This window comes from Miniopterus schreibersii (genome assembly GCF_964146895.1).
Source record: "Miniopterus schreibersii genome assembly, chromosome: X".
Taxonomy (NCBI): domain Eukaryota; kingdom Metazoa; phylum Chordata; class Mammalia; order Chiroptera; family Miniopteridae; genus Miniopterus; species Miniopterus schreibersii.
The window spans coordinates 63,944,779-63,967,886 of NC_138104.1; the positions used below are offsets into that span (position 1 = coordinate 63,944,779).

The 23,108-nt window shown below is 38.9% G+C and overlaps 1 protein-coding gene across 3 annotated transcripts in view; it reads right to left on the bottom strand.

The window, feature by feature from the left end:
* The window catches only part of ZDHHC15 (zDHHC palmitoyltransferase 15), a 180,421-nt gene that overhangs the window by 147,527 nt on the left and 9,786 nt on the right, over positions 1-23,108 (bottom strand). For all 3 annotated transcript variants that reach the window (XM_081125835.1, XM_081125836.1, XM_081125837.1), the window contains exon 2: positions 531-557. In XM_081125835.1, coding sequence (XP_080981961.1) covers positions 531-557 — 27 coding nt within the window. The remainder of the gene's footprint in view (positions 1-530; positions 558-23,108) is intronic.

A 23,108-nucleotide genomic window follows, 5' to 3' on the forward strand; every position in this document is an offset into this window, starting at 1 on the left:
TGAGTAGGGGGATGGGCAGGGTGGAATGGGTCTTTGGGGAGAAGGGACATCATCAATATTTTAAACAAAAATAAACAAACAAAAGACAAAATGGAGGGTGAGAAACACAGAAGAGTACAGTAAATATATAGGAACCATGATGGTGAAAGACTTAGAAGTCCTCTGTGGAGCCTTTACTCCATGCCTTGAAGAGGGGGTGAATTGGGTAAACAGGCAAGGTACTTAGAAAAACAGTGATGAAACAAGAGAGCCTTGGGTTACTATGGCCAACAGAGTGGTAATCTGTGCTTTTCTCCATCATAAAAATTGGTAACTTTCAATTTTTTGTTCTATAGCCCAAAAGGCCACTGAAAATATGTTCTGTTTTACCTCTTGGTAAGCTTCCTGAAAACCAGCATCCTTAACTTTCCACTCACCTCATTGTATTCCAGGGAAAGTTGCTCAAAATATAAGCTTTTTTTGGTAATTAATTCACTTTTAGATAGAAAAAAGAATACAGTACTTACCAGTACAATTCACAACACCCTTACCTTTTTCTGCTGGGCTCAAAACAGTGACTGTGAAAAGAGAGGAAAAGGTCAAAATTAGTGATATTTAAAAACATTATTTTTCTAATCCATTTCTCTATAGCATTATTTTTAAGCAAGTTTGTCAATGGTATTTTAGGAAATCACTGGCCTGCTGAGATAAAGGAAGCTAAGGATTAAATCTCACTCTTTGCTATCTTCTTTCACCTTAAACCTTGAGTAATTAAGAATTTCTACTAATTCAACAAATATAGGTATAACCTGATTTAAAATAAAACAGTAAATGGAAACACCAAAAACTTAAGAACTTAAAAGCTGATAAATTAGGAGATTATTATTCATTTTAAGAAAGTATTCACTGTAGAACATCTTTAAATACCAAGCATCTCTTGTATATTCAGAGGTAACGTAGCGTGGAGGTTTCAGACCAGCTCTGAAGTAAAACTGGGTGAGAAGCCCAGTTACACTATTTTGTGGCCCTGCAAAAGATTCTTAACTTCTCTAACAGTACCTTCCTTACAAGGTTACTTGAGATTTAAATGAGTCAATACATAAAAAATGCTGCTTAGCATAATATCTGGCACAAGGTAAGTGCTTACTGAATATTAGTTATTATTACATTTGAACTAATATGTCATAGACTATCTGAACTGAAAGGGAATTTAGTGATTATCTCATTTATCTGTCATTTTAACGATGTGAAAAATGCACTAGAGTAGTATGAAATTAATTGCTCAAGATCATAGAGGGAGTTAGCAATAGAGTAAGGACTAGATTCCAGCCTGAAGGGCTGTTTCCATGTGCTGTGTGAACCTTTCCCAATCATTCCTTGCTGGCAATTGTGATCTTTAATTCAGACTGTCTTTTGTATAAAGTGAGGCCTACCTGTCTTTACTCACCAACAGCATTGGTGTGCATTTGTACTAGGTGCTACAGTAAGGTTAAATTACAAGGCATGACTATCAATCATGAGAAACTATTAAATTAAGATAGTTTCTGTACACAATGATAAACACTTAAAAACCAGAAAAAAAAATGAGGTTAAAAAAAAAGCCAGAGGATTTAACTACATTCTAGGTATTATTTCCTTGTGTTCTTCTTTAGTTATGCTTTCTCTTTCTCTTCATTTTCAAGTCTACTTTTGTTGAGTCTTTAAAAATTCTTTTAATGATCATTTGACAAAAACTTGTTCCATTTTGTCTGTGTTAAAAATCTGACAACATGAAGTCTTTTTTTCCTTATATATCTACCTGAAGATTGACAGCAATTACTTTTTTTCCAGTTAAAGAATCCAATTTAAAAATGATGAAAAGAAGCACGTACATCCTTTATACAATAAAAATAGAAGTAGAAACAAGAAACCTTGATGGTTCAAACTGGAAAGTCATGATGTTTGCACATACATGTTACATGATTGAATCAGTTTCAGTAGACCTTGAATTGGGTTAATAATATCTCTTTCAAATGGAGTCAGAAAGTGAGCAGAGTAGTTTGGAGACCATACTAATAAAGAGTAAGTGACAGTCTTCTAGTTTGTGAACAGGTGGAGGTGCAGGAAGAATAGTGCACTTGGAGAAGGCATGGAAGTTCTATGTCCCTTCCTACATACCTTGCCCTCTGAATCTCTTTCATTTGGCTCTTCCTGAGTTACACAGTATTATAATAAACCAGTAATCTTGTTCAGCATAACACATGGCATATTTAAGCCTTTTAATAAATGATGGCTGAATGGATACAAATGAATCAATATTAATGATGGCAAAAGAGAAGCTCCAGTATCTTCTTTGGGACAATATTATAATTAGAAACCACATTTCTAATCAAGGCTTCAACATTAAATAGTCAATAAGATCAATCTCAGGTTGTAAAAGCAGAGACAGAGCAGTCACGCATTCTTGTCTTTATTTAAGAAAGCCCAGCCAGGCGTGGCTCAGCGGTTGAGTGTCGACCTAGGATCCAGGTGATCGGGGTTCGATTCCCGGTCAGGGCATGTGCCCGGGTTGCAGGCTTGATCAATGACTCTCTCATCATTGATGTTTCTATCTCTCTCTCTCCCTCTCCTTTCCTCCCTCTGAAATCAATAAAGATATATTTTTTTTAAAAAAAAGTCTGCAGAGTCAACAGCAATCAAGACTCAACTACAGACAGGTGAAGAGAAGATGGCAGCCAAATAGGCAGAACTTTCTTGCACCTCCTCCCAGGATCAAAAGGAAAATGTGGTAGGCAGTTACACAGACATGATCAGCAAGGACAGGTCCTCAGGATGGAAAACCCCAGGTGCCCAGCAAGGGAAATTATAGGGTGTGACCTTACCCAAAGGTGGCCTTTCTTTCCTCCCCTAGCATATCGATGGTCATTGGGTTTGGATCCCCTGACCTTTCCTCCCTAGAGATAACATCTAGTTGTATTTTAGCTCCAGGCCCACAAAAACAACAAAACCAGCCCCAGCTGACCTCAGAACTAGTTGCACTGGATAATGATTCCCATCCTGGCACTGACCAACCAGTGGAGGAGATCACAACCCTGAAAGGGTATACCTGGAAAACTGCCAAAGATACTATTGAGATCTTCCCCTGGGACCTCCCTAGAGCCAGTGCTTTTCTTTCCCCTTCTTCCCTTCCCCTCCCCCAAGCACCTTATTATTACCATTAGCTTCCTCACTACCAAGCTCCAAGAGCACTTCCATTACCTCAATAACTTGTTGAATAAGCCCATTTTTTCTATGAATAAATTCTTCTACCTTTGTGATTTTATAAATAAATATTTTCTTATCCTTTGGGTATTGGCTCTTTTTTTAAATTTTTTGAATATTGTTTTTGTCTTTTTTTAAAATTTATCTTTTGTATTTTTTTTTAATTTATCATTTTTAAAAATTTATTGTTGAAAGTATTACAGATGTCCCCATTTTCCCCCATTGACTCCTACCCCACCTTCACCTACCACCCCAGGCCTTCACCACACTATTGTTTCTGTCCATGGGTTATGCATATATTCATATAAATTCTTTACTTAATCTCTCCCCACCCACCCCCACCTTCCCTCTGAAATTTGTGAATCTGTTCCATGCTTCCAAGTCATTGAATCAATTTTTTTTGTTTTTTAGGATTTGCAGCAGTGATTTTTTTTTTAAATTTATCTTTTTTGTTGAAAGCACTACAGGTGTCAAATTTCCCCCCCAACTGACCCCCTCCATCTCGCTCCCACCCCCTCCTCAGGCCTTCACCACATCATTATCTGTGTCCATGGGATATGCACATATGCATGTAACTTCTTTGGTCAATCTCCTCCAACACTCCACCCCCCTTCCCTCTTTCATCTGAAATATGATTGTCTGTTACATGTGTGAATGTCTCTGGATCCACTTAGTTTGTCAGATTCTTTTGTTCATTAGTTTCTTCTTTAAGATGCTTCAGCATTTCACGTAGTAATGGTCTGGTGGTGATGAACTCCTTTAGCTTTTTCTTGTCTGAGAACCTCTTTATCTGACCTTCAATTCTAAATGATAGCTTTGCTGGGTAGGGTAATCTTGGTTATAGGTTCTTGCTTTTTATCGCTTTGAATATTTCTTGCCACTCCCTTCTAGCCTGCAAGGTTTCTGTTGAGAAATCAGCTGACAGCCTATGAGTGCTCCCTTGTAGGTAACTAACTGCTTTTCTCTTGCTGCTTTTTAAATTCTCTCTTTGTCTTTAACCTTTGGCATTTTAATTATGATGTGTCTTGATGTGGGCCTCTTTGGGTTCCTTTTGTTTGGAACTCCCTGTGCTTCCTGGACTTGTAAGTCTATTTCTTTCCCCGTGTAGGGGAAGTTTTCTGTCATTAATTTTTCAAGTAGGTTTTCAATTTTTTGCTCTTTTTCTTCTCTTTCTGATATACCAATAATATGAATGCTGAGCTGCTTGAAGTTGTCCCAGAGACTCTTTACACTACCTTCATATTTCTGGATTCTTTTTTCTTTTTGCTCTTCTTGTTGGGTTATTTCTGTTTCCTCATATTCCAAATTGCTGATTTGATTCTCAGCGTCCTCTACTCTACTGCTTATTCCCTGTAAATTATTCTTCATTTCAGTTCATATATCCTTCATTTCTGATTGGTATTTGATTAAGTCATCGATAGTCTTGCTTGTTTTCATAATAGTCTTACTAATATGTTTGAGCATCCTTAAAACCAAAATTCTGACCTCTGTATCTGTTAGCTTGCTTGGATCTATTTCATTTAGTTCCTTTTCTGGAGATTTCTTCTATTCTTTCCTTTGTGACACGTTTCTTTGCCTCAACATTTTGGCTGATTCCTGGCGTTTGTTTCTATGTATTAGGTAGAGCTGTTACGTCTTCTGGAATTTGTAGAGTGGCTTTGTGTAGTAAGTGTCCTGTAGGGTTCAGTGGCTTAGCCTCCCCAGTCACTTGAGTTAGGCCTTCTAGGTGCTTCTCTGTGTGGCCTGTGTGCACTGTCCTGCTGTAGTTGAGCCTTGGTTGCTGTTGGCATCACTGGGAAGAATTGACCCCCAGGTCAATCAGCTGTCAGGAGCAGCTGCAACTATAGTCAAAGAGCTGCTATGCTGGAGACACCCCTATGGAGGAGGATTTACTTCAGTGGAGCTTTGCTGTTCACCAAGTGCACCCTTTGAGTGTGTCACTGGTGGATGTGGTAGGGTTGTAATCCAGTGTGATCGAGTCTGACCACCAGGTGCACTGTTTCTGGGGTCTCCAGGGAGGTGCAAAGTCAGTCTCTGCCAGTGTTTTTCCCAGGGCCACCCAGCAATGGCTAAACAGCAAAACGTAGTTGGTTGCTATTTGTGCTCGGCTTGGAGATGTCCAGAAGAGGCCAAGCTATGAACCAATGCAGGGTGCCACTAGTGCCAAGCCTGGGGCCACTTAAGCCTTATGGGGCAAGCTGCTGCTTGTTTGAGATTTTAGGAAAGTCCTAAACATAAGGCTCAAGAGGCTACTTGCATAGAAAAGCCATTGGAAATGGCTTGGATGAGCTTGCAAGTAAGCAGGGGCAAGTTCTCTGGGAATCACCAGGGCGGAGCCAAAGGTGTGAGTCAGTTGCTGGAGATTCAAATATGGCACCTACTTGTCAGCTCTTTCGGGGGAGGGCTCGCCCAAGGAACAATGGTCTCTGCCACCTCTTCTGTTTGGGAAAAGCTGCTCCTCCAGCTCTTGCCCCAATTTCAGGCAAGTTAGTTCTTCCTTAAATGTCCCAGGTTCCTTTCAAGCTCCTCCCCAGCACTGAAGCTCAGAGGGAGCATGTCTGAGTTTGTACTCAGGCCCTTTAAGAGGAGCTTCCTGGGGCTCCTGCACTCTCTGCTACCCTCACTGATTTTCACAGCCTGAATTTATGGTGACTTCTCTTCCAGGCCCTGGAGCCCTGGGCTTGAGGGCCTGATGTGGGGCTGGGGCCTCTCACTCCTCTGGGAAACTTCCACTGCCGAGATATCCCTCCTGGGTTTAAACCGAGGCACCTGGTGTGGGCCTGTGGCTGGGTCTCCACAATTCAGCCCAGATTCCCGCGCATCTCCACCTCTCTTACTGGACTCGTTGCTTCTTCAGTTCCCTGGTTGTAGGGCTTCTGTTCAGCTAGATTTCAGAAGGTTCTGAGTGATGGTTGTTCTGTATCTTATTTGTAATTTTGATGTGGTTGTGGGAGGCAGCGGGTACAGCTGTTACCTACACCACCATCTTGTTTCTTCTACTGAATCTATTTTGATCATTATTTTATTATGTTCTTCAGATTCCATATATAAGAGAAACCATGTGATATTTGTCTTTCTCTGTCTGGCTTATTTATTTTGCTTAGCATAATATTCTCTAGGTACATTCATACTGTACCAAAGGGTAAGAGATCCTTCTTCTTTACAGCTGCATAGTATTCCATGGTGTAAGTGTCCCATCATATCCACAAGTCAAGTACCAAAGTTTTGAACCCATGTCTGGCCTGACCCTGCAGGTCCCACACCTGGTGCCATCCCCACCGCCGACAACAAAAATATAACTAAATTGGGAAAATTTACCCAGAATTACCAACTGAGCTCTAGCTGAGAAGGAGACATATCAAGGAAGGGCAGAAAACACCTGGAAACTAGTAGTAAAGGCAAGGTCAGGAGAGGGGTTGACCCAGCTTCCACACACGGCAGGCTGTGAGGATGGATTTCTCAGTTACAGGAGGGTTATTTTCCTGAAAAGATCCAGCCCTGGAACTGATGCTAGGCTCCACAGCGCAGAGAACCAGAGCAGAGACCAGTGGTCCACATAACACCCAGCTGTGAAACGTGGCATGGTGGTTGGCTGCCTTAGAGTCTAGAGTAGGTCCGTTAAAATGTAGCAGTGCATTTTTGTTTGATTTTTTTTTTGTTTTTTCAAACCCAGAGCCTGCAGATTTGTCTGCACTTACTCACTGGGGTTTTGGAGGGAGGAGGGCAGTGCTTTCTCGAGGTGCCTAAAGAGAGGCTTGGGAGGGAATCATTGTGGGGGAGATGTGAAAAAGGAGCATCTGGGAGTCCTGCATCTAGTCATACCACGTCAAACCAACAGGGCCATTTGTTTTGAGAGGCACTAGCCCCTCCCAGAAACCACCTCACCCTAGGTGATAGAGCCCACCACACCCTAAGAAGCTCTGCCTGCCACATCCTGCATTTTGACCTTTGCGGAGGAAATAGCAGCAGAGGCCAAACCTTCCAGTTTGAACAGTCTCAGGAAGTGTCAGTGACTAAATAAGGGGTAGGGCCATCCACCCCACTATCTGGGGGACCTGACTGGTGCTTCCAACACACAGGAGAGCTGACAGAAACTCTAGATTTCCAGCTGATGTCACTGGACTACATATGAGGATCTCTGCCCAGGTGAGGGCAAAGAAATATTCTGGGACATTCTCAGAAGAGTAGCTCTGGGGTGGGGAAACACATCCACCACTTTTCCTGAAATCTGAACAGCACTTCTCTCTCGTGGGAGACCCAGAGGTCTATACTCCAGATTCCACCTATAGCCCTTTCAGAAACAGACTTTTGAGTAATTAAGATTGACAGGTGGGCTGACAGGCAAAGGCAGGCAGAGGTGGAACCTGGGGAACCTGGAGAAGGTTGCTGATCCAACCCTGTACCCCCTACTGCTAGCAAACAAGTGTTAGAGTACAGCTTGGTGCAGCCCATGCACAGCCAAGTCCTGTGGTGAAGGACACAAACTGTGGATCCCTTAGAGGCTTAAACAGAGCACTGAAAGCCAAACGAGGAGAGTTTCTAAAAGTAGTTAGCACCTAAGTGCCACAAGGGAAGCCCAGAATTGGCAACAGAACAGTCAGCTGCAGCCATCAAAAGAGCAGAACACAAAGAGAGCTTCCAGGAGGCACTAAACTCCTTAGATGAATGCCACTTTAATCTTTTTTTCTTCTGTTTATTTTGCTTTTTAACTTCCTTTTATTTTTTTAACTTATCTTCATTATCTACCTGCTTTATTAATTTTTTATTATTTTACTCTCTATTGTTTCTTTCAAATATCTAACTATTCTCTTCTCTTTTACTATTGTATTTTTTTTCCTTTTTCTCCTGCTTTCCCATCTTATGTGCTTTTCTTATTTTGTATCTATCTGTTTTCTATTTCCCTCTTCACATTTTTTTCTACCACTTTCATTTTATATCAGTTTCTTTCCCCTATTCTTTATTCTTATTTTCTTTACTTCATCTCTGCCTCTTTATATTCCTTTTTCTCCCCACTTTTTTTCCTCATAATTTTTTTCTTCTTCCTTTTCTATCATTCTTGTTCTTTTTCCTCTTAATTCTCTCTTCTTTTGTGGTTACTGTTGTTGTTGTAGTTGGGGTCTTGTGTATATTTTTGTTTTGTTACTTTTGCTTGTTTGGTTTTGTTGTATTTTGTTCTGTTCTATTAGCACCTCTATGACAGCTCATGCACATGTTAGGTGATGAGCCTCACAGTGAGCCAGAGTGAGTGGTGATTTCACCCATGAACAAGACAAGAACATTCAAGACCCAATTACAACAGGAAAACTAAAATAACAAACAAAGAGCACTCCTTATAGTAAGAAGCTCATGTGATCTAAGAGACTGCATCATCGGCTCCCACAAAACACTTACTACATAAGACCACCTCACAAATACTGGGAGGCAAACAGTTTGATCTAATACATAGAAACAAATACAAATGGACAGCAAAAATGGGGAGACAAAAAAACAACCCCCAATTTAAAAAAAGGAGGAATAACCAGAAAAAAGCTAAATGATATGGAGGCATGAAATTTGTCAAATAAAGAATTCAAAGTAATGGATGTAAGGATGCTCAAACAAGTTAATAAGAACTATAGCAGCATAAAAAATAGGTAGAAAACATGAATATGAATCAAGTAGAAATGAAGGATAACACAGCTAAAATAATTTTTTTTTAAAAACTTTGGAAGGAATTAACAGTAGAATAGGAGGGGCTGAGGACTGAATCAGTGAATTAGAAGACAACATAGGAAACAAAAACACCCATTAAGAGCAAAAATTAGAAAAAAAAATTAAAAGCAGGAGGGTAGTTTAAGGGAGGTTTAGGACAACATGAAAACTAACAATATTCACATCATAGGGATATCAGAAGGAGAAGAATCTGAGCAAAGAATTGGAAAACTTTCTGAAAAAATAATGACAGAAAATTTCCCTAACCTGGTGAAGGAAAAAGCCACTCAAGTTCACGAAACACAGAGAGTCAAAACCACTATGAACTAGAAAGACTCAAACCTATACACATCATAATTAGAATGGAAAATTTTAAGACAAAGACAGAACCTTAAAGATTGCAGAAGAGAGGCAGAAAGTTACCTACAAGAAAGATCCCATTAGACTGTCAGCTGATTTCTCAATAGAAACACTTCAGGCAGAAGGGAGTAGCATGAAGTATACAAATTAATGGAAAGCAAAGGACTTAATCTAAGACAGCTCTATCCAGCAAGGTTATCAATAAAAATTGAAGGTGAGATAAAGAGATGTGCAGACAGATTAAAAGGCTAAAAGAGTTACTACCACCAAACCAGCACTGCAAGAAATGCTAAAGGGACTGTTGTAAGAAGAAAGAGAGAGAGAGACAGAGAGGGAGAGAGAGGGGAACACAGGCATAAAGAATGAATATAGCAACAAATAAGTACATATCAATTACAATACTGAATACAAATGTGTTAAATGATCCAATCAAAAGACAGAAGGTAGCTGAATGGATAAAAAAAATCACCCATATATATGCTGTCTACAAGAGACTTACCTAAGAAAAAAGATTCACACAGAGTGAAAGAGAAGGGATGGAAAAAAATTTTCCATGCAAATGGAAATGAAAAAAATGGCAGGGAAAGCAATACTTATATCTGACAAGTAGACTTCAAAGCAAAGGCAATAAAGAGAGAAAAAGAAGGACACTACATAATAATAAAGGGATTGCTAGGAAAAGACAATATAACCCTGGTAAACATATCTGCACCCAATATAGGAACACCTAAATATATTAAAAAAGCTCTTGGAGGACTTTAAGGGAGAAATCAAAAGTAATAGAGTTATAGTAGGGGACTTTAACTCCCCACTAACATCACTGGATAGATCTTCCAGACAAACAATCAAAAAGGAAACAGAGACCTTAGATGACACACTAGATCACATGGATTTATTCGACATATATAGCAAATTCTAACCCTAAGCTGCAGAACATAAATTCTTCTCAAGTGCACGTGGAACATACTTAATGATAGAACACATGTTAGGTCATTAAGTAAGTCTCTAAATTTCAAGAGGACTGAAATCATATCAAGCATATTTTCAGATCACAGTGTCATGAAACTAGAAATCAACTAAACTAAAAAACACTCAAAAATAATCAAGCACCTGGATTCTGAAATCCTCTACAAAATATTAGCAAATGGGATCCAGCTATATATTAAAAAGATCATCCATCATGAACAAGTGGTATTTATTCCAGGGATGCAACACTGGTACAATATTTGCAATTCCACAAATGTGATATATCAAAAACAAATCGAAAGACAAAAAAAATCACATGATCATATCAATAGATGCAGAAAAAGCATTCAGCAAAGTTGAACCCTCATTATTGATAAAAAGTCTGAGCAAAGTGGAAATAGAGGGATCATACCTCAACATAATAAAGGCCATATATGACAAACTACAGCCAACATCATACTCAATGGGCAAAATATAAAACCATTTCCCCTAATAACAGCGTCAAGATAAGGATGTCCACTTTCACCACTCTTATTCAACATAGTACTGGAAGTCCTATCCATAGCAATCAGACAAGAAAAAAAAGGCATTCAAATTGAAAAGGAGGAAGTACAACTGTCATTCTTTGCAGATGAAATGATACTGTACATAGAAAACTCTAAAGACTCCACCAAACTACTACTAAATTTAATAAATGAATTAAGCAAGGTAGCAGAATACAAAATTAACACAGAAATCCATGGCATTTTTATACACCAACAATTATCTCACAGAAAGAGAAACTAAAAAAATAAAATCCCATTTACCATCACAACAAAAAAATTAAGACACTGAGAAATAAACTAAACCAAGGAAGTGAAAGACTTAAACTCAGAACACTACAGGACAATGAAAAAAGAGATAAAAAAATATATAAAAGAGTTGAAGAATATATTGTGTTCATGGATTGTAGAATCAACATCATTAAATTGTTCATACTACCCAAAGTAATCTACAGATTCAATGCAATTTCATGAAAATAACAACGGCAAACTTCACAGATCTAGAAGAAACACTCCAAAAATAGATATAGAACCAAAAAAAACCCCTGAATAGCCATGGTAATCTTGAGAAAGAACAAAGCTGACCTGATCACAACACTAAATATTAAGTTATACTACGAAGCCACTATAATCAAAACAGACTTATCCTGCCAAACAAACAGGCATATAGATCAATGGAACAGAACAGAGAACCTAGAAATTTACCCAAACCACTACGCTCAATTAATATTTGACAGTGTAGGCAAAATTATACAGTAGAATAAAGATAGTCTCTTCAAAAAATGGTGTTAGAAAAATTGGACAGGTACATGCAAAAAAATGAAACTAGACCACCAACTAACACCATACACAAGAATAAATTCAAAATGAATAAAAGACTTAAATGTAAGATGTGAAGCCTTAAAAATCCTAGAAGAAAACATAGGCAACAAAATATAAAATATCTCAGGTAGAGGAATATTCACATATACATCTTCTAGGGCAAGAGAAACCAAGTAAAATATAAAGTAATGGGAGTATATCAAACTAAAAGCTTCTGCACAGCAAAGGAATCCAGTATCAAAGTGAAAAGGCAACCCACTGTATGGGAGAACATATTTGCCAATGATACATCTGATAAGGGGTTAATTTCCAATATATATAAAGTACTCATACAGCTCAACAAAAGGAAAACAAACAATCCAATTAAAAATGGTCAGATGATCTGAAGAGAAATTTTTCCAAAGAGGACATACAAATGCCCAAGAGAAATTTGTAAAAATGCTCTACATCTATAATAATCAAAGTGATGCAAATTAAAACAACCTGCCAGAATGCCTATCCTCAACAAATCAACAAACAAGTGATGGCAAGGATATGGAGAAAGGGGAACCCTAGTACACTGTTGGTAGGAATGCAGAGTGGTACAGCCACCATGGAAAACAGTGTGGAGTGTCTTCAAGAAATTAGAGATGGAACTCCCATTTGACCCAGTGATCCCACTTCTAGGTATATCTCTTAAGAGGCCTGAAACAAAAATCAGAAAGAGCATATGCACCCCTTTGTTCATACAGGATTAGTTACAATAGCTCAGATCTGCAAACAGCCCAAGTAGACAAATGGATTAAAAAACTGTAGTACATTTACACAATGGAATACTATGCAGCTCTAAAATACAAGGATCTCTTACTAATTAAGACAGCATGAAGGGACCTAGAGAGTATTATGCTAAGTTAAATAAGTCAGGCAGAGAAAAACAAATATCACATGATCTCACTTTTATGTGGAGTCTAATGAACTAAATAAACTGATGAAAAAAATTAACTCAGAGACATTGAATCCTGCAACAACCTGACATATAGCAGAGGGAAAGGGGGTGGATGGGAAGAGCATAACTAAAGAATTTATATGCACATATGTATAACACATGGATATAGAAAATAGGATGGTGAAAGCCTCAGGATGGGGTAGGTGGGGGTGCAGGGGGTCAATGGGGGTGGAAAGGTGGTGATCTGTAAAACTTTCCACAATAAAGATAAATTTTTAAAAAGACTCAATTACAACAGGAAGGTTCACATAACTCATATCAGAGAAACTCCTGAATCACACAGCTCGGGAAGTAAGGGAGTCTGCAGAACTGAGCCTCACAGTACCCCTACAAGAGAAGAGCACTCTTCAAAAACAGGGAGATGTAGACGGTCTACCTGATACATAAAAATAAATATAGCAATTCAGCCAAAATGAGTAGATAACGACACATGCCCCAAATGAAAGAATAAAAGAAATCTCCAGAAAAAGAACTAAATGAAAGGGAGGCAAGCAATGTACCAAATAAAAAGTTAAAATACTTATAAGGATCCCCAAGATGCTTAGTGAGAACTTCAACAGCATAAAAATGCATAGAAGCCATTAAAGAAAGAACCAGTCAGAAATGAAGAATACAATATATGAAATGAAGATAACCTTAAAAGGAATAAACAACAGATTATACGTAGCAGGGTACAGAATCAGCGATTTGGAAGACAAGGTAGCAGAAAACACACAATCAGAACAGCAAAAAGAAAAAAGAATTTTAAAAATGAAAGTTCAAAGGACCTATGGGACAACATCAAGTGTTAAAAAATCCACATCATATGGTTACCAGAAGGAGAAGAGAGAGAGGAAGGGACTAAGAACCTATCTGAAGAAATAATGACTGAAAACTTCCCTAACATGGTGAGGGGGAAAAAAAGCACACAATTCTAGAAAGAACAGATGAACCAAACAAGATGAGCCCAAAGAACCGAAGACCAAGACACATCATAATTAAAATGGCAAAGGTTAAAGACAAAAATAGAAATTTAAAAGTAGTACAAGAAATGTACATAGTTACCTACAAGAGAACCCCATAAATCTGTCAGCCTATTTCTCAACAGAAAACTTTCATACAACAACTGAATACAACCAAGACTACTCTACACAAGAAGGCTATCATTACAAATTGAAGAAACAGTACCTCCCTAGATAATAAAAAGCTAAAGGAGTTCATCACCAACAAACCAGTATTACAGCAAATGTTTAAGGTACTTCCATAGGAAGAAGAAAGAACTCGGATTGGTGAACACACAACACAGTACACAAATGATATAGTAAAGAACTGTACACGTGAAATGTAATTTTATTAACCAATGTCACCTGAATAAATTCAATAAAAAGTAAATAATAATAGTGTTTATATAAAAAAGGAAACAGGAACATAATTATAAATAATAAAACGGCAATAAATACATACCTATCAATAATCCCTTTAAATGTAAATGGTTTATATGTTTTAATCAAAATACATAGCATAGCAGAATTGTGTCTACAAGAGAACCAATTCAGAACAAAAGATACAGACTGAAACTAAAAAGATATAAAAAAAAACCTCATTCAAATGGAAACAAACAAAAAGCTTGAGGAGCAATACTTACATCAGACAAAATAGACTTTAAAACACAGGTATAAAAACAGAAAAAGAAGGATATTACATGATGATAAAGGGAGCAATCCAGGATTAAAGATGGTAGAGAACTGACTAGAAGTTATACTGACATTCTCATGGGATCAAACTGGAATTACAACTAAAATATAGAAAAACCATCCTGAAATAATCAACTTCAACTAAAGATGAGCTGGAGAGCATCCTCATAACCAGGGATGAAAAGTGGAGGCTGCATAGAGACTAGTAGGAATGCAGAGGCATGAGAGGGATGGCTGGGCTCCCACAAGCAGCAGCTGAAGGACAAGAGGGATATCTCAGCTGTGGGGGGATTCCACTGAGGACTCTGGGGCCTAATCCCGAAGCTGGGATTCTCAGCCAAGAACACCAGAACTGAGAAAGGTGCTCACATAACATCTGGCTGTGAAAAGTAGCCAGGTTTCTGAGTGCCAGGGAGAGACAGCTGGAAATTCAGGCACCCACTTAATGAGCCAATGCACAAAGTTTTGTATGCAGCCACTCACCTAGGGCTCCAGAAGAGGGAGGGCATAGTGCACTGGAGCTGTGTAAGGAAAATCTAGGATTGTGGGCTCTGGGGATAAAGTACAAAGGGCACCTCTGTGGATTCTTGTGTGAAGTCATTCCCCCATATTGGAGATGCAGACATTTAACTTCCATGCAGCTTTTGCCTGAGGGGGAAGCAAATATCCCACCCTGCGGGAAAACCTCTCACCCTACCCAAGGGAGTTTCTACAGCCAGAGGCTCATTAAGAGAATCAGATTAATCAGCATTCAGGCAGAGATAGACTTCAGACTCCTTGGGGTCTTTGCCTGATCTTCTTCTGGACCAGGGCCATGGAAAAACAGATTTGGTGTGCATCTTGGTCCTGTCTAAATGCACTCAGCCCCAAAAGAGAGGACCTCAAGCCATGGGTGCTTGACAGCTCCCAATAGGGTACTCAAGGCCAGTCACAAACAGAGCCTGACATTGGCCTGCACCAGAGACCTTCCAAAAAGACTGAGAGTCCTACCAGGTCTACCTAATACATAGAAACAAACACAAACAGGGAGCTAAAATGGGGAAACTAATAATCAAGACCCAAAGGAAAGAACAAGAGAAGTCACCAAAAAAGAGCTAAATGAACTAGAGATAAACAATCTGTCAGATATAGAGTTCAGAATACTGATTGTAAGGATGCTCAACAGCATGAAAAAAAAGATATGGAAACTATGAAGGAAATTAAGACTGACATAGCAGAAATAAGGAATGCACTGGAAGGAAAAAACAGCAGATTACAGGAAGATGAGGATCGAACCAGTGAATTAGAAGACAGGATAGAAAAAAATCACTCATTCAAAGATTAAAAAACAGGAGGACAGTCTAAGGGAGCTGTGGGACAACATGAAAAGTAACAATATTTGCATCATAGGAGTGCCATAGGAGGTCAAAAGTGAGCAAGGGATAGAGAACCTGTTTGAAGAAATGATGACAGAAAACTTCCCTAACCTGGTGAAGGAAAAAGTCACACAAGTTCAGGAGGCATAGAGAGTCCCAAGCAAGAAGAATCCAAAGAGGCCCATACCCAGACACATCATAATGAAAATGTCAAAAATCCAAGACAAAGACAGAATCTTAAAGGCAGCAAGAGAAAAGCAATCTGTTACCTACAAAGGAGCTTCCATAAGGCTGTCAGCTGATTTCTCATCAGAAACTCTACAGGCCAGAAGGGAATGGCATGAAGTATTCAAGGTAATGCAAAACAAGGATCTGAAACCAAGACTACTCTATCTAGCAAGATTATCATTCAAAATATATGGTGAAATAAAGAGCTACCCAGGCAAAAAAAAAAAAAAAGGGCTAAAGGAGTTTATCATTACCAAACTAGCATTGCAGGAAATGTTAAAGGGACTGCTGCAATAATAAGAATAGAGAAAGAAACATAGGCATAAAGAATTAAAATGGCAATAAATAAGGATCATTCAATAATAACCTTAAGGGCTTTAAGGGAGAGGTCCACAGCAATACAGTCATTGCTATGGACTTTAACACCCCACTGACTTCACTAAATAGATCATCCAAACAAAAAGTCAACACAGAAACTGTGACTCTAAATGGCACACTGGATCAGATGGATTTAATTGATATTTACAGAACATTTCACCCCAAAGCTGCAGAATATACATTCTTCCCAAGTGCACATGGATCATTCTTAAAGATAGACCACATGTTAGGAAACAAAACCAGTCTCTACAAGTTCAAGAAGATTGAAATCATATCAAGCATTTCAGATCACAAGGGCATGAAATTAGAAATCAACCACGATAAAAATACTGAAAACATTCAAACACATGGAGGCTAAATAACATGTTATTAAACAATGAATGGGTTACCAATAAGATCAAGAAAGAAACCAAAAACTTCCTGGAAACAAATGAAAATGAACACACAACAACCCCAAATCTCTGGGACACAGTGAAAGCAGTTGTAAGAGGGAAATTCATAGTAATACAAGCTTATACCTGAAAACTATATAATTTTATAAACACACATCACCCAAATAAATGCAATAAGAAAAGCATGAAATTTTTCAAATAAACCATGTAACCTTACAAATAAAGTACCTAGGAAAAGTAGAACAAACAAAGCCAAAAGTGAGAACAAAAGAAAAAAATAAAGATCACAGTGGAATTAAACAAAATAGAGTCTAAACAAATAATACAAAAGATCAATGCAAACGAGAGCTGGATCTTTGAAAAAATAAAGAGTATTGATAAGCCTTTAATCTGATTCATCAAGAGAAAAGTAAAAAGACCCAAATAAATAAAATCAGAAATTAAAAAGTAACAACTGACACCACAGAAATACAAAAGATTTAAAAGAAAATACTATGAACAACTGGACAATCTGGAATAAGTGGATAAACTCCTAGAAAAAGACAGTCTCCCCGGACTAACTCAAGAAAAAACAGAACATCTGAACAGACCAATTACAACCAATGAAATTGAAGCAGTAATTAAAAAACAACAACACAACAACCAACAAACAAATTCCTGGACTCGATGGCTTCACAGTTGAATTTTACAAAAACATTCCAAGAAGAAATAAGGAATAGCCGCTGGAAATTATTCCATAAAATGCAATAGAAGGGAAAACTCCCAAACTCATTTATTCTGATTCAAAACATGATAAAGGCACTACAAAGAAAGAAAATTATAGGCCAGTATCCTTGATAAACATAGATGCAAATACTCTCAACAAAATATTAGCAAATCGAATTCAACAATAGATTAAAATGATTATATATGATCAAATGGGGTTTATTCCTGGGATGTATGGATGGTAGAATACTTGTAAATCAATAAACATGATACATCACAAAAACAAAATGAAACATAAAAATCATATGGTCATATCAAAAGATGTTGAAAAAGCATTTGATTAAATGCTTTGATTAAAAGTATTTGGATTAAATCCAATACCAATTTATGACAAAAACTCTCAGCAAAGTGGGAATAGAAGGAATATACCTAAACATAATTAAGGCCATACATGACACAGCCACAACCAATATCATACTCAAGAAGCAATAACTAAAATCACTTCCCGTAAGATTTGGAATAATACAGGGATGTTCACTTTTCACCACTCTTATTCAATATAGTAATGGAAGTCTTAGGCACAGCAATCAGACAAGAAGAAATAAAAAGCATCCAAACTAGAAAGGAGGAAGTAAAACTGCAATTATTTGCAGATATGATATTGAAGGTAGAAAATCCTAAACAATCCACCAAAGAACTAATAATCTGATAAAAGTATTCAGTAATGTAGCAGAAAATATAAAATAAAATAAATATCCAGAAATCAGTTGCCTTTTTAAAAATTTATCTTTATTGTTGAAAGTATACAGGACACAGACAATGGTGTGGAGAGGCACTGGGGAGGGGTGTGGGATAAAACAAAACAAAACAAAACAAAACAAAAACACATGCAAAAAAACACAAGTGCCAGTTCTTTGCCTTTAAAGATAAACCTTAAGTTGCAAAATTGCTAATACTCTAACTGTATCTATTAATGAAATAAAAAACCTAAAATTGACTCGGGGTGGAAAAAGGGAGGAAGAGTATTTGGCCATTAGACAAATGAATGGGTCCCTTGGCAAAACAACCCCTCTGTGCTATACAGGTGTGTCCTTATTTAATATATGGAACAAGTGTTAGTTTCTGAAAATCTTGTCAAATATGCTGGATAGGGAGGGGATGTGATTATTTTGTGGCTAGATCAATGTAAATAAAGACTAATATGGTTAAAACCATTAAAAAAGAAAAAGAAAGTATAACAGATGTCCCCTTTTTATCCTATTGATTCCTTCAACACCACACAAACTCCCAGCCCAAAGCCTTCACCACACTATTGTCTGTGTCCATGGGTTATGCATATATGCATAGAAGTTCCATGGTTAATCTCTCCCCACCCTTCGACCTTCCCCCACCTTCCCTCAGAGATTTGTGAGTCTGTTCCAAGCTTCTATGTAACTGAATCTATTTTGTTTATCAGTTTATTAGGTTCTTTAGATTCCACATATAAGTGAGATCATGTGATATTTGTATATCTCTGCCTGGCTTATTTCACATAGCATGGTTTTCTCCAGGCCCACTTGTACTGTCCCAAATGGTAGGAAATTCTTCTTTACAGCTGCATAGTATTCCATTGTATAAATGTCCCACAGCTTTCTTATCCACTCATCTACTGATGGGCATTTGGGCTGTTTCCAGATCTTAGCTATTGTAAATTGTCCTGCTATGAACATAGGAGTGCATATATTCTTTCTAATTAGTGTTTCAGGATTATTAGGCTATATTCCTAGAAGTGGGATCACTGGGTCAAAAGGCAGTTCCATTTATAATTTTTTGAGGAACCTCCATACTGTTTTCCATAGTGGCTGCACCAGTCTGCATGCCCATTAGCAGTGAACTAGGGGTCTCCTTTCAACACACCCTCACCAGCACGTGTCATTTCTGGATTTGTTGATGGTAACCATTTTGATAGGTGTGAAGTGATACCTCATTGTGGTTTTAATTTGCATCTCTCTGATGATTAGCAACATTGAGCAGTTTTTCATATGTCTCTTGGCCATCTGTATGTCATCTTTGGAGAAGTGTCTATTCAGGTCCTTTGCCCATTTTTAATTGGACTGTTTGTCTTCCTCTTTTTTAGTTTTTGTACACTTTAGAAATTAGCCCCTTATCAGATGCATCTTGGACGTATGTTGTCCAATACTACGGGGTTTCTTTGTATTTTGAAGCTGATTTCTTTTGCTGTGCAAAAGCTTTTTAGTTTGATGTAGTCCCATCTGTTTATTTTTTCTATTGTTTCTCCTGTCCTAGGAAATGTATCAGTGAAAATTCCACTATGTGAGATGTCTGTGATTATATTTCCCATGTTTTCTTCCAGGATTTTTATAGTTTCACGACTTACATTTAAGTCTTTTATGCATTTTGAATTTATTCGTGTGTATGGAATAAGTTGGTGACCTAGTTTCATTTTTTTGCATATACCTGTCCAATATTCCCAACAACATTTATCGAAGAGACTGTCTTTGCTCCACTGTATGCTCTTGCCTCCTTTGTCAAATATTAACAGACCACAGTGGCATTGGTCTATTTCTGAGATCTCTGTTCTGTTCCATTGATCTGAATGTTGTTGTAACAATATCAGGCTGTTTTGATTACAATGAGTTTGTATTATAGTCTGATATCCATTAAAGTGATTCCTCCTACTCTTCTTTTTTCTCAAGATTGCTGAGGCTATTTGGGGTCATTTTTGGATCAATATAAATTTTTGGAACATTGGTTCTAGCTCTGGGAAATATGCTGTTGGTATTTTATTGGAATTGCATTGAATCTATAGATTACTTTAGGTACTATGAACATTTTAATGATATTAATCCTTCCTATCCATGAATATGATATATTCTTCTACTTGTTTATGTCTTCCTCTATTTGTTCTTTCAGTGTCCTTAGTTTTCCAAGTACAGGTCTTTTACTTCCTTGATTAAGTTTATTCCTAGGCATTTTATTTTTTTAGTTGGAATGGTAAATTGTATTGTTCTTTAGTTTCTCTTTCTGAGAGTCCACTGTTAGTGTATAAACACGTCGTCAATTTTCAGATGTTAATTATTTATCCAGCTACCTAGCCAAATTCATTTATCAAATCTAACAGTACTTTGATGGAGGCTTTAGGGTTTTCTATGTACAATATCTTGTCATCTGCAAAAAATGACAGTTTTACTTCTTCTTTTACAATTTGGATAAATTTTATGTTTTCTTCCTGTCTGATGGCTGTGGCAAGGACTTCCAGTACTATGTTGAATAAGAATGGTGAAAGTGGACATCCCTGTCTTGTTCCTGTTTTTAACAGAAATGGTTTTATTTCAGAGAGAGGAAGGCAGAGGCAGAGAGAGAGAGAGAAACATCAATGATAAGAGAATCATTTATCAGCAGCCTCTTGAACATCTTCCACTGGGGATCATACCCACAATCCAGGCATGTGCCCTGACCTGGAATCGAACATGGATCTATGGATCATAGGTCGGTGCTCAACTACTGAGCCTCGCCCAGCCAGGGTTTATTCATGCTTTTTAAGTGTTTTTTCTTTTTGCTGCTCGGATTGAGTGGTTTTTTTCTACTTCCTAGTTCACTTATTCTATCCTCTGCTTCATGGAACCTGCTTTAATTCCTTCCAGCATATTCTTGATATGAGATACAGTATTCTTCATTTCTGCCTGGTTTTTATCATATCTATATCCTTTTTCATGCTTTCACTAAGTCCCATTAAGTGTCTTGTGGTTCTAACTGATTTCCTTGAGCAACTTTATAACTGTTACTCTGAAGTCTATTTCGGATAACTTGCTCACTTCCATTTCATCAAGGCATTTTTCTGGCGATTTTTCCTTTTCTTTAGTTTAGGGGTTGTTTATTGCCTCATTTTAGCTGTCTCCCTTTGTTCTTATGTGTAAGCTAGAACTACTATGACACTCAGTCTTTATGGGGCAGCCTTATGTAATAAGTGTCCTGTGGGACAGGGTGATAAAGGCTCCTTGAACTACTGAGCTGAATGCTCTAGTAATGTTCCTTGTGTGGGTTATGTGGACCCACCTGTTGTGATTGGGAGTTGATTGTTTTGTTTTTGGCTCCTTCATGGGTGGGATCGACTTTCACCCCACAGAACTGAGCTTAGCAGGATGGAGCTAGCTGGAGATGGGAGTGCAAATCCAATCCTCCTTTTGAATGGGGTGACACAGGATATCAGACTTCAAGAGGGAAGCTAGCTGTTTGCCTTCTAGGTGAGCAGTGCCTTCTCAGAAACCCTGAGGGTAGGCTCTGAGGAGGTTGCACAAGATGCCCTGGCTCTGCGATATGCTCCCTTTCACCTGTGTGGCTTCCCCAGCAGGGATGTGCAGACAGAGCTTGGAGTAAGAGAACAAGGCTGGCTCCCTCCACTTGGGGTGTCACCTTCCCTTAAGAGGAGAGAGAGAGTGATGCTCACTTCCTTCTGTCTCTGCAGTGCTCTGCCAGAGGCCTTGCTGGAGTGCTCCAAGTGGGTCAGGTCCAATGTCCAAGCTGGGCTTTGCACCTCCTTCCTCCAAAGGATATGAGATTAGCAGGGTGTTGCCAGCAGATTCTGGGGGTGTTAATCTAATCCACCCTTTGCTTGAGGTGGTAAGGGCCCCTAGCCCTCAGAAGGGAAGTAGATACTGGCCTTAAAGCTCCATGCCAGAACTCTGGAAGGGAAGCTCCTAGGGGGATGCACCAGATTTCACAGTTCTGGTTTATAATCCTTTTCCCCAGCGAGTCTGCTCCTGCCAAATAGTGGAGGTGGGGTTTAGAGTGATAGCACAAGGCTGCCCCCTCTGCTTGAGGTTGCACAAGCTCTTGTGGGGTGAATAGAGAGTTTGTCACACCTCCCTATCCTTGCAGCTCACTGCCAGAGGCCCTGGTAAAGGCCTCTGAGGAGGAAGGCTCCAAAGTCCCAGTTCTGGTATGCATTTTGCTCCAGCTATGGATATGCACTTGGCTTGTTGTGCAGGCAGGTTTTGAAATGCAAATCCAGGCTTTTGGAATGCAAATTCAGACAGCCCCTTGTTGGAGGAGGTGCAGGACCTTAGCAGATTAGTTAGCTGCTGGCTTTCTAGCTCAGTGGCTCTAGGCCAAAGTTCCTGGTAGGAGGTGTGCAAGTGCATGCCTCCCTCTTATTCCACAGCTGCCTGTAGCCTGAGGCCCTGCCCAGGGCACCTTCCTTTGGACATTGTGCTTGCTTGCTTCATGGGAGGGGTGGAAAATTGGTTCTTATTCCCCAGCCACCCAGTTCAATGTTCATCTAAGGCTATCTATTGTTTCTTCAGAGGGAAAAGCACTGTTCAGATCCCTTTGGGGTACAGTCTACAGTTCTTTATGCCAAGCTCAAGCTTGGCAGGGTGGTGTCACCAGTATTTGAAGAACAAAGTTAGTACACTTTCTGCAGCTGGTGCTGTTAGAATAGAAGTGCTGGACCTTGGGAGATGGTGTCTGGGGAAGGTGTGGGATGTTAGATAGGGACTGGGACCTCAGAAACTTGCTTTCCAGATGTCCAGTGTTATGCCACCTTGATCTTCTCCTTATGGCTTCCGTATGCCCTGAGTCTCTTTCCCTCCACCAGAGCCCCAGGTGAGTGCCTGAGAGAGAGTCCCTGTGTGGTGGCCTTCATGGAGAATGCCCTGGATTCAGTCAGACTCCCTCTCCTTTCCAGTGGGCCAATTCCCAGCTTATTTTTTGCTGCCAAGTGTTATGCAGGCTCTTCTTTCAGGCCCTGGTGCTCTGGGTTGGGGGTCTTGGAGTGTGATTGAGACCCCTCT